This window comes from Anarhichas minor, unplaced genomic scaffold (genome assembly GCF_050575085.1).
Source record: "Anarhichas minor isolate MPS153535 unplaced genomic scaffold, ASM5057508v1 ptg000021l, whole genome shotgun sequence".
Taxonomy (NCBI): Eukaryota; Metazoa; Chordata; class Actinopteri; order Perciformes; family Anarhichadidae; genus Anarhichas; species Anarhichas minor.
Genome location: NW_027466467.1, coordinates 7,837,144 through 7,851,452, shown reverse-complemented (window position 1 = coordinate 7,851,452; position 14,309 = coordinate 7,837,144). Strand labels below are relative to the sequence as shown.

General features: G+C 45.0%; 1 protein-coding gene across 1 annotated transcript in view; it reads right to left on the bottom strand.

The window, feature by feature from the left end:
* lrig1 (leucine-rich repeats and immunoglobulin-like domains 1) overlaps positions 1-7,762 on the bottom strand; it is a 33,279-nt gene extending 25,517 nt beyond the window's left edge. Inside the window, exon 1 of the mRNA XM_076095761.1 lies at positions 6,866-7,762. Within this exon, the coding sequence (XP_075951876.1) occupies positions 6,866-7,068 (203 nt within the window). The 5' untranslated portion in view covers positions 7,069-7,762. The remainder of the gene's footprint in view (positions 1-6,865) is intronic.
* Positions 7,763-14,309: the final 6,547 nt, after the last annotated feature.

The following is a 14,309-nucleotide window of genomic DNA, read 5'->3' as shown; positions in this document are numbered from 1 at the left end:
CTCCCCCATCTTGAAAAGACGAGCAAACTGTCTCAGGAAGAAAGATGGGGCTCAGCGCCTGCAGCAGCCCGTCATTGCTGGACCAGCGTAGCTGATCTGACATGCAGAGCTCATTAAACGACCTTAAAAAAAATATCTGCGCTACGTGTGCTGTGGGAGTCGAGGAAAGCTGGGAGTACAGGAGTGATGTCATGGCGTATGACACTATGCTTGTAGGTCAGCACACAGTGTGTGTGTGTGGGAGAGAGAGGAGATATGGGGGGAGGAGGAGGAGGGAGAAACGGAGCAGCCAGGGACTTGCACATACAGAGATACATCATCATTATCTTTCCCATCGCTATCGCGGACAAATGCAGCGTGAACTTTGCTCGCCTGAAAGTGTGAAGTGATGTCAGTGATGAGCCTTCTGTGGTCCAGCTGGGAGACAAAGGCCCTTTAATGTGGTCGATTTCACAGCATCATAAAAACTAGTCAAATAATAACCTGAGGGACACACACACACACACACACACACACACACACACACACACACACACACACACGCACACGCACACGCACACGCACACACACACACACACACACACACACCTTGTCATTAAGGGCCAGTTTATAGCCAGGCAACTGCAGTGAGAGTGTACACAAAGCCAACACCAGCTCGAGGCCAACATTCTGCACACCAGTCAAACAGAGGAAGGAAAGCGGTGGAACAATATCTTATCAACTCTGACAAGGTTAAAAGCATTAAGCCAGCCAACGAGATTTGCAATAATAACAATCATGATAAATGCGACGAGTAAAACACCAGTAAGTGCAAGATCTGGGGAGCGTGAGATCAGAGAAGTGTAGCACTGATGGGATCAACATATTTCACAATTTGCATTACAGATCCCCCCCACACACACACACACACACACACACACACAACTCAACAAAGGAGCTGCTCCAGCCTTTGAGATCAGTGAGGCTGGGAGTGTGACTCAGTTTGTGAAGTTTTTTTTCCGAGGCAGCAAGGCGGGCCACATCTTGGGGCCAGGTGCACCGCCATTCTTCACGCTGCCGGCTTGAGGCCGATGCAGGGCACTCCAAACAAATAGGGAGAAGATTTCGGGGGGGGGGGGGGGGGGGGGGGGGGGGGAAGGGGGTCTTGCACTAGCCCGGGGCACCGCATGAACCCACGGTCGAGGCCCAGACGACGCCAGCCCCGGAACACTCCGGATGAGAAGCACAAGAACACTCGCGGCGCCGAACTGCATATGTGTTGTCCACAAACACACACAGGGTCGCCCTCCTGCATTTAATAACTGGATTCTAGCGCAATAACAATATAATTTGTTACAAATGGCGCCAGATTACTTCATTATGAGTAAAAGGAAATGAGTGTCCCCCAATTAATCTGAAAGAATAACAGAAATGCTATTGTTTTAGTACCGTGCAGACAGCTGACCTCGCAAACTTCAAAGCGTAGAACAATACAGGATCATTAGTCAATTTTACCCTAGTTATTGTTTATTATACCAGCAGAGCAAAATTTGGCAATAATTACACTCCAGCCGGTGTTGAAATATGTTTCTAAACGGCGGACTCCAAGTACATGTGAATACGTGGGTGTCTAGACAGTGGAGCTCTGATGCTCATTTCCTTCCTGCAGTATCAGAAAGTGCAGAGGCTAACAAACGTGAGGCCCAACTGAGCACTCAGAGCTCCGCTCGCTTCTCCAAGGACTGCCTGTTTTCTGGGGAGAAGCTGCTTCGCTTGCCCAGTGCCTCTCTCTGTCCAAGTCACGCTTTTTTTTTTTTTTTTTTCCTTTCTCTAACATCTTCTCCAGATTTTTCAAACTCTTACCAGATGTAGAGAATTCACAGATGATTCATCCATCAAGCCCACTTTGTAGACACCGACTTCGGGGGAGAGGAAAAGGTGGAGGGGAAAAAAAACAAAAAAGAACTTGGCGCCCTTAAGGGTCTTCACTAAAGGGCCATCTATTCTGCCGACTGGATTCCTGTAAAAAAATGACTTGAGGCAGCAGCTGTTTGATTGTCATTGTGAAGCCAGTGAGAGGCCGTGAGCTCACTTCCATATCTCCGTGTTAATGTGAGACTTTATCCGTTACGAGCGTAACGGCTCAACCGTAGCTGTTCCTTCCTAATTCGTTCACAGCTAAAGATTTGCATGAATCATCTCAAAATCGGTTAAAAAAAAGAGGATCATTTACAATATAAAATAGATCGCTTGCTTGATTAAATTTGCATACAGGAACTCCCTGTACTTTCAGGATCCAGCGTAACACCAAACAGCCCGATAAGGGTTGAAAAAAGGGAAGAGCAGCTGATAAAAAAAAAAAGATCTGTGCCAACGATAATATCATCTTAAACCCTTCCAAGCAGTTTGACTTTAAAATATCCTCATGTGGATACGAGAGTCACAAGGGTAAAGAAACTATGACAATAAACAAACCCGGTATACTCCCAGTACAAGATTACGAGGCCGTGTAGCGAGAAATACCCTCGAAACCACAAGCATGCTCACAGTAGATATGACCATGATAGGTTAGACAAAGTAAAACACTACTTCAAATAAAAAGAGTTCTGTCTGACAGTCTGTGACACACAGGCAGACAGTTCTGTAATGCTCCGTGTCCTCTGGGTTTACTGGGTGTGTTGCAACATGTGTGACAGTGGTTGAGGTTTCTGACCACCGACAGGACTTTCACCAACTAGTGGAACCGGCCCGAAGGCAGCGGCAGCAGCAGCAGCAGACCGCGACATTGACAAAACACTTCCATGCAGTGGGTGGAAAAAAAAATGTCCGCCCACCTCCCCACATATATTGCCCCCCCGAGCCAGGTAATCTGCGGCCCCGCCCGCTGCAGACCAGTTCCGCGAGCAGCCGGCCAAAGAGCCCGCCCGGCCCCTGTCAGGAAACCACCGACACAAACCCATTTCCTGAGGGGAAGAGCCAAAAGCAACTGTTCGGGGGTGGTGTTTACCAATAAGGCTGTGCTGTGAACTTTAGGGCTACGGCTTGGGGTTGGAGATGCGGAAGGACGTCTGGTGTACACCACGCATTGTGGCCAACGCACTGGGAAACCGCTTGGGGAAATGCTGGGTTACAATCGGGACCATTCAAGATCCGGCTTCTTCTTGCTTTTCACCGGAGTTACTGCAAGTAAACTCAACTCAACTTTAAGGAATAAATATGACAAAAAAAAAGGATTTTACAATCTCGCATGAGACAAAAACGTAAAGACGCTGGCAGACAGACGCCGCGTATCTGCTTCATCTCCATCCAACCACGGCAATCTCAGCCAGCACAATTAGTCATGTTCGTGATTTTATTTACTTGCAAAAATCCCATTACGCCGGTGGCACTGTGGGCAAAAATGCTTTTTATGCACATTACCCTTGGCCGCAAATGAGATAAGGCACCACTCCTGAGAGGGAATATGTGACTGTGTGAGAGCAAACTTGCTTTGAATGTTATTAGGCTATTCATCAATCAGAAACAATGGACAGGCATCGGAGACTGCTGGTCAGTTTGTTAAATGTTAGAAGGACTGATGTAAAACAGCAAAGGATATGTTTGACAAACACAGTTATGACTTTAAAACCCTGTGTGGCCAATCACAGGGAGGCATGGGGCTTAATAAATAATTGATAAAGCAATGTACAATTTTCTATTGTCATACCTAATCAATCACACAACCCCTCAACCCCTCACTGCGTCTCCTTGTTAGCTCGGTCTGCTCCAACATCTTTGTTTCCTTGATTCCTCGTCAAGGCCACTTTCTCACAGGGGACTGTTAAAACCAGGGTCCTGAAGGAAGGAGCTACAGCCACGGGTCTTCTAGGACTGCTACTGGTGGATGAACTGCCGACACCTAGCCTCTATCTAGCCACGCATCTCCCCATAACACATATTCATCAAGGTTCCCAGAACTACTCCTACAAAGTGCTCTGAAAGTGACTAAAACAGTGCTTCCTCAGAGAAGGAGGCGAGAGTGCATAACGAGGGGCCCCGACGCACACTTGATTCAAAAACTAATCATAATGCATTGTAGTTTATAAAGCTGTGCATTCAACACATTCAAGGGAGTAAAAAGAAAAACTTGAGGCAGCACAGAAGCTGTGTAAATGCAGCTCCTGAGGTGCTACTGCTGTGGTCATTACTGTAATCCCAATTTAAGAGCCTGTGTAAAGATAATTGCAGCAAATACATGACAGCTCAATCCTTCTTCACCCACACAAAAGGGTGGGACGGCTCCATTAGCTTTAAATCGCTGTAAGTCTATAGACAGCGCAGCAGAACATAGAGGCCGCTGAACGTCTGTAAGTAGGTGTACAAAGCACGTGTAATTGTACAACGGGGGGGGGGGGGGGTAACAACTGCAGTCGCATGTGTTCAAGCTACTTGCTTCAGGCAGATCCTACAGGTGTATGAGGTTATTGAGGTGTTCTTGTAAGCCTTTACGTCCACACTATGCAGAAGAGAGAAAGAGGAACGCTGGCCTATAGGTGACTTGTGCTTACTGACACCCACCAATGCTGTCCTCCCTCCCACTACCACCTCCCTGGGGTAAACACAACAGACAGTCGATTCCACACTGATTTCCCTCAGCTCAGATGCCTGAAGGTAGCGATGGACATTGTGCAAACCGTCCCGGAAAGCTCTATTGACGAGACGAAGCCATTATTGATGCACTGTGCTATAACTTGCTATATCAACAACACACACACACACACACACACACACACACACACACACACACACACACACACACACACACACACACACACACACACACACACACACAAGTTCAACCTGCAACACAAAAAGTAATTTCATCCACTCAGGTGGACGGGACTTGTACCTTTATACTGGGATCAAACTGGGGCCACAGGTGAAATTGTCCGTACTTGTCTCTTTGGGTTTGCAGTAATCATCTGCTAATCTTTACAGACCCCGGAGGAACAGAGCTGGTTCCCCTTTGAGTCACCTGCCAGCATAATGTGACTATCTCTAAGTGGTGTGGAAATATGCAACCTAGGTGTTTTTAAAAAAAGATTATCCAAAGCCATAAAGCCATTCCCTTTGAAAGCAACAAGATTGCGGGTTCTTAAATCTTGACCGATAAGGTTTGTGCCGAGATAACAGAAGTAGACTTGGAGCGGGACGGGGGGGGGGGGGGGGGCTCGCGGGGCACCACATCTTTACGGAAACCGAAAAAAAAAAGGTTTGTTTCAGATGGGACGTTTGTCCCGCTGTAGTTGTCCTTTGTCCACGAGGACAGGAGGAGCAGTGTGCGTCTGCGTACTTGCATGATAAACAGCGTCGGCACTCGAACTTGGCTAAGTGGTGCTTCAGGGCAACGAGGCTACCCGGGCACAAGTGCCGTTATTCATGTTTTTAGAGGACTTTTTCTTTTTTTTTTAAGTTGCATTCCTTACTTCCCAGGGGAAGATAAACTGCCGAACACAGGAACCTGGGAGCCAGAGAAGTCTCTGGGTGTTTGGTCTTTAACCCCACGTTCCCAGCAACACACACACACACACGTAGATGCTAAAGTTCCATAACAAGATGCCCCATTGTCAGTGACAGTGGCTGCGGTACACCGAGGCGAGAGCCACAATGTTGATTGGGAGGACGGAGAGCTGTGTTGTCTGCAAATAAATTGTGTCATTGAGCTTCATAAGTGCCAAAGTCTCCTAATCATTAGGGGGGGGGGGGGGGGGGGGGGGGGGTTCCATTAACAAATCTCCCAAATTGGCTCATTTCCTAAATGAACTGTTGTCAGCCTCATTCTGAGGAACCAAGGCTTCATTTACAAGAAATGCAATTTGTGAAGTTTGGCTATAAACACAGAAACAGGAATTGTGGTAATAACCATCATGAACACAGCAGAGGTTCATTTGTTATGACACCTTTGAGTCTTTTTGTTTACTCACCCTGAGGGGGCCGTTTGTTTCTCCATAGCATTTTTTAAAGATGAATACATTAAAATGTACAGACTGGAAAAGATAGAGAGCTGTAGCCTCTAATATTCCCGGAAGTTAATCCAATTACAAAAAAGATAAAGCAACTTAACATAAGAGTATACGAGGAGTTTGATAAACAGGCCACAGGGAATTGTTTTAAGATTTTTAAGTCTGAGAAATAAAAAATAAAAAAGAGTTTTCAAACTAACAGGATGTTAAGGACAATATATAGGTATTCTATTATGTTTATTAGGTATCTCAATGTGCTCTTGAGCAAGGCATTTCACCCCTAAATAAACGGTTTGTGTACGTCCCTGTTCCTGCAGGTACCATTACACCTGTGACAAACTCTAAAGACCCCCCCCCCCCCCCTGTTGTCCTGGTGTGAACGATGTGGTGAAAACTGAATTCATTCGCCGCATAAACAATCTTAATCAAGTTACAACGCGATGCGTCGGGGCTGTCTTGAGCCAAACGCGCTGCTGGTTTGTTGTTCCAGTTTCCAGAGTAGGGGGGGGGGCAGGGACCTCCGGAGGACTTTTAATTGGTTAACTGGGACATGAGGAGAAGTTTAACTTTACTACTGGAGACCTACTCGTTTAAAAGTCACTGTGGCGAAGGAGGAACACACACGACAGCTCGCTATTACTATCAAGTTAGCAGTTTAAAGACACACGTGTATTTTGGCAACTCAAAGAACTAAACGTATTGTCGGAGGGTTTTAATTAAGAGCACCAGCAGGGGTCCACTGCTATTTATTTGCGCCTATGCACATACAGTACGTGCCTCTGCTGTTAAGGCACTTTACTCGTCTTTTACAAACGGGGTCACCCCGTTATGGGCCGGTCAATAAATAGGCTCGGTGCAACCAAGCGCTTTTAGTTTTTACTTACAAGGAGACAGTCCGGACTGGAAGGTCCAGAGGCGTAGCCGTCAGCTCCAGGTTACTACAGTCCACCGAGTCTCCGTCGCAGGTACAGTTCTGGGCACACGGCAGATCTGAACTCGACCCACGACTGATGAGCAGTTGGACCGACAGAATTAAATAAAACACACAAGGAGAAACATATCCAAATCGTCCCAGGGACGCCGCCATTTTGTATCCAGTTTTAATAGCGCGGCCGCTTGTGCTCGCTCGCTCTCTCTCTCTCCTCGTACCCACACAACCGGGATATTAACGTCGCTTCGGAGAGGCTGAACGCCCCTGAAAGCACGTTAAATTGTCTTGTTGTACGAGAGAGGCTAGCGATAGCAACCGTGGTGATGTGAGACGTCTTCCATCCCGGTAACAGTCATTTAGGACACTTCCAAGTCCCAACTTTCTCCTCCCGGTGTCCGACGCGGGCTCAAAAAAAAGAGAAAGAAATCAAAGGTGAACCGCAGATTAAGCAGCAAAACTAGGCTGCAGCGAACTTGTGTGTCGCCCGAAACTTAACATGTGGGTGTTCATGTGAAGGTAAAACTACTTTATCGACAGGATGACTGCGTCTTTTGGTGACATGTCGGAGGAAAACATGCACCAGCGCAACGTTAAAAGGACAAAGTGCGCCTCTCAAAGTAACTGTTGATCAACAGAGAAGAGAAACGTAACGGGGGGGGGGGGGGGCTTCTCGTGGGGTTGTTAACGAAGTTGAAGATAAGTTAGGACCCTCCGGAATAGTGTTCCTAAAACTCCAGCGTTGATCTCTCAAGCCGCGCGCTGCACGTCGTCCCAAAGATCTCACGAGCGCTTCTTCGCGGCTGTGGTCGAATAAATCCAACTTTTTTTGCTTTTACGCGCAGGTCCGTTCCGACAGTTTATCAGGTGCAGTCTGCGGTCACACAATCTCAAACGATCCGGTTAAGAGCAAAATAGGGTCTCCCCTCCCTCCCTCCTTCCGATCGTGTACCGCCACCGGGACTTTTTTCCTTTCTTGAGTTACTTTTCCTTTTTCCTTTTTTTCTTTCTCTCTCCCCGTAGTCCCACGTTGGATGCACAACGGCGATCCCGGGCTCCTCCCACGGCTCGCCGCGATTGGTTGTTGCGATTCGATGGGCGGGTCGAGCCCCTCATCTCATTGGTCGTCGCGGGTGTTGGAGCGCCTTTGAGCGGCTGTCAGTCGGCGGTGGCGGGCCCCGCCTGTGTTTCTCACCCGGGGGGTGTGAAACCGCACCACCTCCTCCTCTCGCACTCTCACTGCTTCTTAAAGAGACAATCAGTGTGATCGTGGCTCTGTAATCGCATTATAACAAGCTGTAATAACGTAATTGGTTCGAATGCCATAACAATTCAATTTAAAGTGTTTGTTGGCGAAGTCGAGGTTTACATGTAAAAGAAGAACGCTGTATTTCCTCCACCGGTCAGCAGATTTGAAGGAGAAAGCAAGCAACTGGTGTCACTTGGCTTATTCTGCTTACACTATGATTATTATTATTATTACTACCATCAAAGACTACAGTATTGGGGCTAATTGTGCCTTCACAAATTGATTTTTACCTCTCTGTAAACAATTAACTGTTGCATGCAAAGTATTTTAAGGAGTGCCCACCAACTTTGACATGTTTTGAGGAAATTGCTTCTAGTTCAAATGTTTTATTAAGAAGTTGAGCTGGTCAGGTGTGAGAGAGTAACTGTTTTATATCTTTGAAATCCACCTCAACAACTCAAACTGCATGCATAAATGTACCATTCCTCTTTTAAGGAACTTGTACTTTACTTGAGTATTACTTGAGTAAGACAGTTTAATTTGTCACTTCAACTCTACAACATGTTGCGTACATCATACTTTTTACTCCACTTTATTTATGTGAGCTAGTTAATTACTTTTTTTTATACAAAGCATATATTTCACCTCCCAGCAGCACACATTCTGATCTTTTACTTAAAAGTAACAACATCACAGTATAGAAATCCTATAAATAGAAGTCCTGCAATTAAAATGTACCTAAGCCAAAGTACTCAAATTAAATTATACTTAAAATCCAAGAAGTGAAATTACTCACTATGCAGAATAATTTATATTATATTAATAGATTATAATCATTGCATTAATGTATGAGAATTGCTAATTTTGCAGCTGGTAAAGGTGGGGCTAACTTTATATACTGCTGGGTATTGTGATGTATATTATTGATACATCATCATTTTTGAGTTTCTTATATTTTGTATTGATAATCTATAACTTCAAAGTAACTATAGCTGTCAGATAAATGTATTAGAGTATCAAGAATATTTTCCTCCAAAATGTAGTTGAGTATTAAGTGCCTTAAAATGAAAAGAACTCAAGTACAAGTACCTTTAAAGTGCACTTAAGGACAGTTGAGTAAGTATATTTTTGTTCCATTCTCACACTGTCCAGAAGTAGTTAACTTGGCTCCATGGGGCCTTTCACCGTAATGAGTGCTTTTACTTTTGAATACTTTGATATATTTTACTGATAATACTTTTACTGAAGTAAAACGTTGAATGCCCGGCTTTTACTTGTGATGGGGGCAATTTTTTTTTTATGTTGGCAATGCAATTTTACTTAATTAATAAGATCCAAGTGCTTCTTTCACAACTGTCTGTGAATATTACGCAAAAGTCGCTGTCTTTGCCAGGTGTGTCGGAGCATCTGTGTGCACCATTGTGTGCTAACTGTGTGTGTGTGTGTGTACACTTTGATGTGCAGGCACACCCATGCATGCCTGAGTGACTTGTGCATCCACACTGATCTTTTTACCATTTGAGCGTGCCCCTGTAATGGCCACAATGATAATTCTTCCCAAATGTTGAAGTCTTGCTCGCCCGTTGCCTCAGAAATGCACATCTGTGATAAATCAGTCGTCCTGTCAGCCTCCTGGCCCCACCAACACTTTTTTCTCATCGCATTTTTTTGTTCCTGGCACTGACAGACCGTATTGATTGACTTTGTCAGAGCCATTGTGATCGCTTGGTGTTTGGTAGATTTCATTGCTATTAATCACAGTGGCGAGGACACCGATATTCACACCTGCAGCACTGCAGGCAGTTCACTGGCACAGTTCCTCGTTCCTTTTCCAGTGAATTGGCAAAGGTTTCACATTGCATCATGCGTGTGAGTGAGCACAGTAGCCTACAGGTGAGGCCTCCCGCTCTTAGAAGCGAGGGAAATATCTGAGAAATGAGTCCCTGTTAAAACATGACTCCATTGGTGATGGAAAACTGAGTAATGGAGGATAACAAGCAATTCCTAAAACTCTGTCCTGAAATCCTATTAGTTTGAGACGTGAGATTCATTTTGAAATATATATTAAGTTTCTTAAGGCAACTTATCTTGAAGCATGATTTGATTGATGAGCTGTATGCACTGAGATAAACTACTAGTCCCAGGTTTTGTACATAGCATTGGATTCCACACCTCATAATAAGACAGAATTTTCATTTCACTGTTTTATATTTCTTCTATTTCAGGCCCTGTGTGCAGATCTTCAGTACAAGCCTCCAAGTGACGGGAGGTCTACAAATGCAGCTATCTCGAGTATGCTCAGCCCTGCATTTTGATGTTCCTTCGACAGAGAGGGTATGTGGACCAGGTACTTTGTGGGCCTATTTTGAGAGGGCCGTTGACACGTCTTTTAATGTGATTTATTTGCTGGATGACCTGCTCTGGATGACTTGGCACACAAATAACTTTACTAATGCAGCAGGCAAATACCAGGTCAGAATTTTGACCGATACACCAAGCTCGGGTTTGCATTAAACAAAGCTTGTACCAATGTATGTGTGTTGTCACAGCAAAATAACGGTTGAGAATTTATTTTTATTTTTACATAACGAATTAATTGATTTTTTTACTTACCGAAAATGCACATTTTCATTCTATCTCTTTTTTTTTTAAGTTAAATCATAATTCATTCATTTATGGCACTGGGCAGCACAAGTGTGCAAAGCCACACCTTGGTTTCTTTGTTGAGAGCGCAGACATCTGACATGGCACCGTCCTGAGAGTACGGATTGATTTATAAACTGAGAAATGGAGAAGCCTGCGAAGAATTCACATAGTAAGGAAAGCATTAACGGCTTCTGCTACCATAACTGGTCCGCACTTCATACTCGCCCCGCACCCATTCTCCTGTGATCTGCTGTGTGAAGTCGTGACTGATGAGAAGGGTGGACGTGGGTCTGTCATGAGAGTGCATTTTAAAGAGGATAATGACTACACCAGATGAGCCCATGTCTTTTGTATGGACGTTTTTAACACCAACCATATTGGCGTTTACACAGCTGGAATGGAGCGGAAGTGTCAATGCGGACATGTCTAAAGATTTTTGGGGGCTGGCATGAGAAAAGTGAAAGCAGTAGCTTTATATTTCTACTCGAGGAGTCGACTGCATATTGTTCACATTTCACCTTTTTTTTTTCTTCTCTTGCTGGAAGGGGTAGCGCGATGGCGTCGGCGGTGGGGATGGCGAGAGGGCCGATGCATGCGCAAGGCCTGGTGCGATTCATCACGCTCCTCTTCCTGGTATCTTCAAAGATAAGGAACCATCTGCTGCGGCTATTCATCAACTATAAAATGGAGAGGCGTGAAACCCGGCCAACTCATTATACTGGGACTGGATGGCTAACGGGTGTTGCAGGAGCGTGGAGATGCTTTGCTAATAGGAAGCAGGAGCGGTTTGGGAATTTCTGTCGATACCAGGCGGCCTGCTAAGTGGCGTCATGCTGCATCGGGGAGGTAGGGGGGCACAGCAAGACAGATGCAGAGAGAGAGACATAGCATAAAGTGGGGGGCCAATGCTCTCACTTCCTACCCCCTTTACTTCCAGCACCCTCGCTCGGGCCAAATCCATCTTAGAACTCGGCCTTCAATGTAATCTCAACTATACGCCGGTAAAGTTTTGCGGCTACATCTTGCACGGTTGTGACTCTTTCACAGTGACAAAATCTGTCCACGGACAGACAAACAGACATATAAACCCCTGGCAAAGTACTCAAAACCACTTCTGTGGTCGTTCCTACGGTAAATGTCTCAAGGATCACATTTAACCATGGTGGCACGCACACACTGACTCACAAGGTGAAAACAATACCAGCATTGCTGTCGCAGCTGGTAAATACTTCAGAGAAGAGTGTTGTCATTATTTGTCCGTCGTGGGCTGCGCTCTGTTACAACACCTCCTCTGTTCTTCCTTTATACTCTCTCTTCTTTTTTTTTTGGCATCTGCTCTCCGACAGGCGCATAAGACCCTCCATCTTGAAGTTTGGCAACCAATCCAGATGACAAATAACAACCGTTGGCCGTGACACAGTCTGGCTTGCTAACCAGTCCATCGTTGTGGGATCACATGGTTTTGTTCAGAGTTGGAGGATGTGTAAAGCCCGCCGCAGCTTCACTGTGAGGACATCTGAAACGTTGCGTGCAGCCACCAGGGCTAACGTTAAGCTAGCTGCTGATAAACCACAATTGCTCATTTTCTATCTAATTTAAGCGTCTGTTGAGTGGATTCGGAGTTGTGTAAGGCACCTTTTGAGCTGACGGCTGAGTAACGATAGTAATAAAACCATATAGAGGAAATAATTTAGCTGTTGAGTGATTGATAACCTAATAACTTTTGAGTGAGTAATCTTGGTGAGGAATTGATTACATTATTATAGTCGCTTGGTGAACAGGTATCTTACCCAGGTCATGAACTAAACAGCTGTTATCAGAGGTGAAAACAAAACGATGTCTGGATAAAAGAAGGCTCAGCTGTGGAGTTGCTGTTGGTGTTCAACACAGCCACGTGATTTGCAGGTGTCCAAACACCGCAGCTCTGGCTTTTCTTCACCTTGTATTCTTTTTTTCTAATCTTTTATTCAAAGTGTGTGCTAACGTTGACATTTCTCATCAATGTTTGTCTAATGAGGACAGTGAATCAGGCTTCGCTGTGCCAAGTTGCTGTCAGTAAGGCTTGCAGCTCGGCGACCCAATGGCAAGCGATTAGAGACGAACCATACCAGCTTCCTAACCTGTTCCATCACGAGGTAGGCGTGGTCAGAGGTGCTCGCCCTGTCTGTTATGCTTACGCTTCAAGTGACAGTGTCGGCTGCAATGAAGGTATGCATTGTTGAAAAGTTGGGGCGAAAATGGCAGTTAGTTTCCAGGTCCTTTCAACAGGTGTTTACTTGTGTCTACATTGCTCACATCCTCACCCGGCAAAGACAAAGTTGAAGCCGTGGCTTGTTGGTTTACAGCTTCTTTTGACAGGCGGGTTGGGAAAGGGTGACTCTCTTGTGTATTTGGCTATGGTTGTTTTAATAAGCCTCGTCAATAGAATATTTCATAAAAGAAGCGATGGTCTGGAACAGTTTTTGTTCTGTGCAAGACGAGGAATGTGTTTGTTTCACTCTTTGAAAGGTGACTTCTGTGTTGCACGGCTGCGGCGGCCAAACAGCTTTTTGTCTGCCAGCACTCTTTTGTTTCTGTGTTTTTAGTGTGAATGAGTTTGCAAAAAGAAGGAATCTCCCTCTCTCTTTTCTCTTTGTCTCTCTCTTCAGTGTCTTAAACACAGCATTGATTGTCCTATAGAATATAATTATCGCTCCTAGAATGATTGAACCCAGTGCCCTTTCTGCATTCGACCATGCATGTCTTCCTCTAAAAGCTTACATTAGGACTGCCATTTTCTAGTGTTTCACATTGAACTCTTAAAATCGCTTAATTTAAACCTGTGAAATATAAAATCACTCGACCTGACCCGTCACATTTCATGGTTGGTTACACATAGGCACAGTGTTTAGACATCCACCGAGTGCTTTAATTTGCCAGCTAAATCAGAACGGTCCGCCAGTCGAAATTCAATTAGGTCTTCAAACACACTCAATGGCACCACAGGCCAGAGGTAGAAAATCCAATTTATTTGAAGTAACCGGATACCCATTAACTGCATGGTAGACCATATGGCCTCCCCCTTGGTGTGCGTCGTATATGTTTACGAGCAATTCATTCAGTATCATTACATTATCTTAAGTACATTATTAACTGTGGAGAAATGGCAATTAGATGGTGGGTTAACTGATGCTGCAAAGTGTGTGTGTGTGTGTGTGTGTGTGTGTGTGTGTGTGTGTGTGTGTGTTTACCAGCTACTGGAAAAAGAGGAAAGGTTCAGTGAAACACATTTTCTTTTTTTTTCAAGAACTGCTTGGAAAAACGTTTTCGCTCTGAACCACACAAATTACAGTGATTCAATATAACAGCTCACTGCATTTGCACTTGGACATTAAATAGAAAAAAAAAGTTTAATTGCTGAGCTCCCCCTATAAATATTCTGAAGCAGGCATGCACAACACAAAACGTGCTTTAAAAGAAAAACCACCCAGTAGGCTAATGAACACAAGACTGACGTTCCATCCGT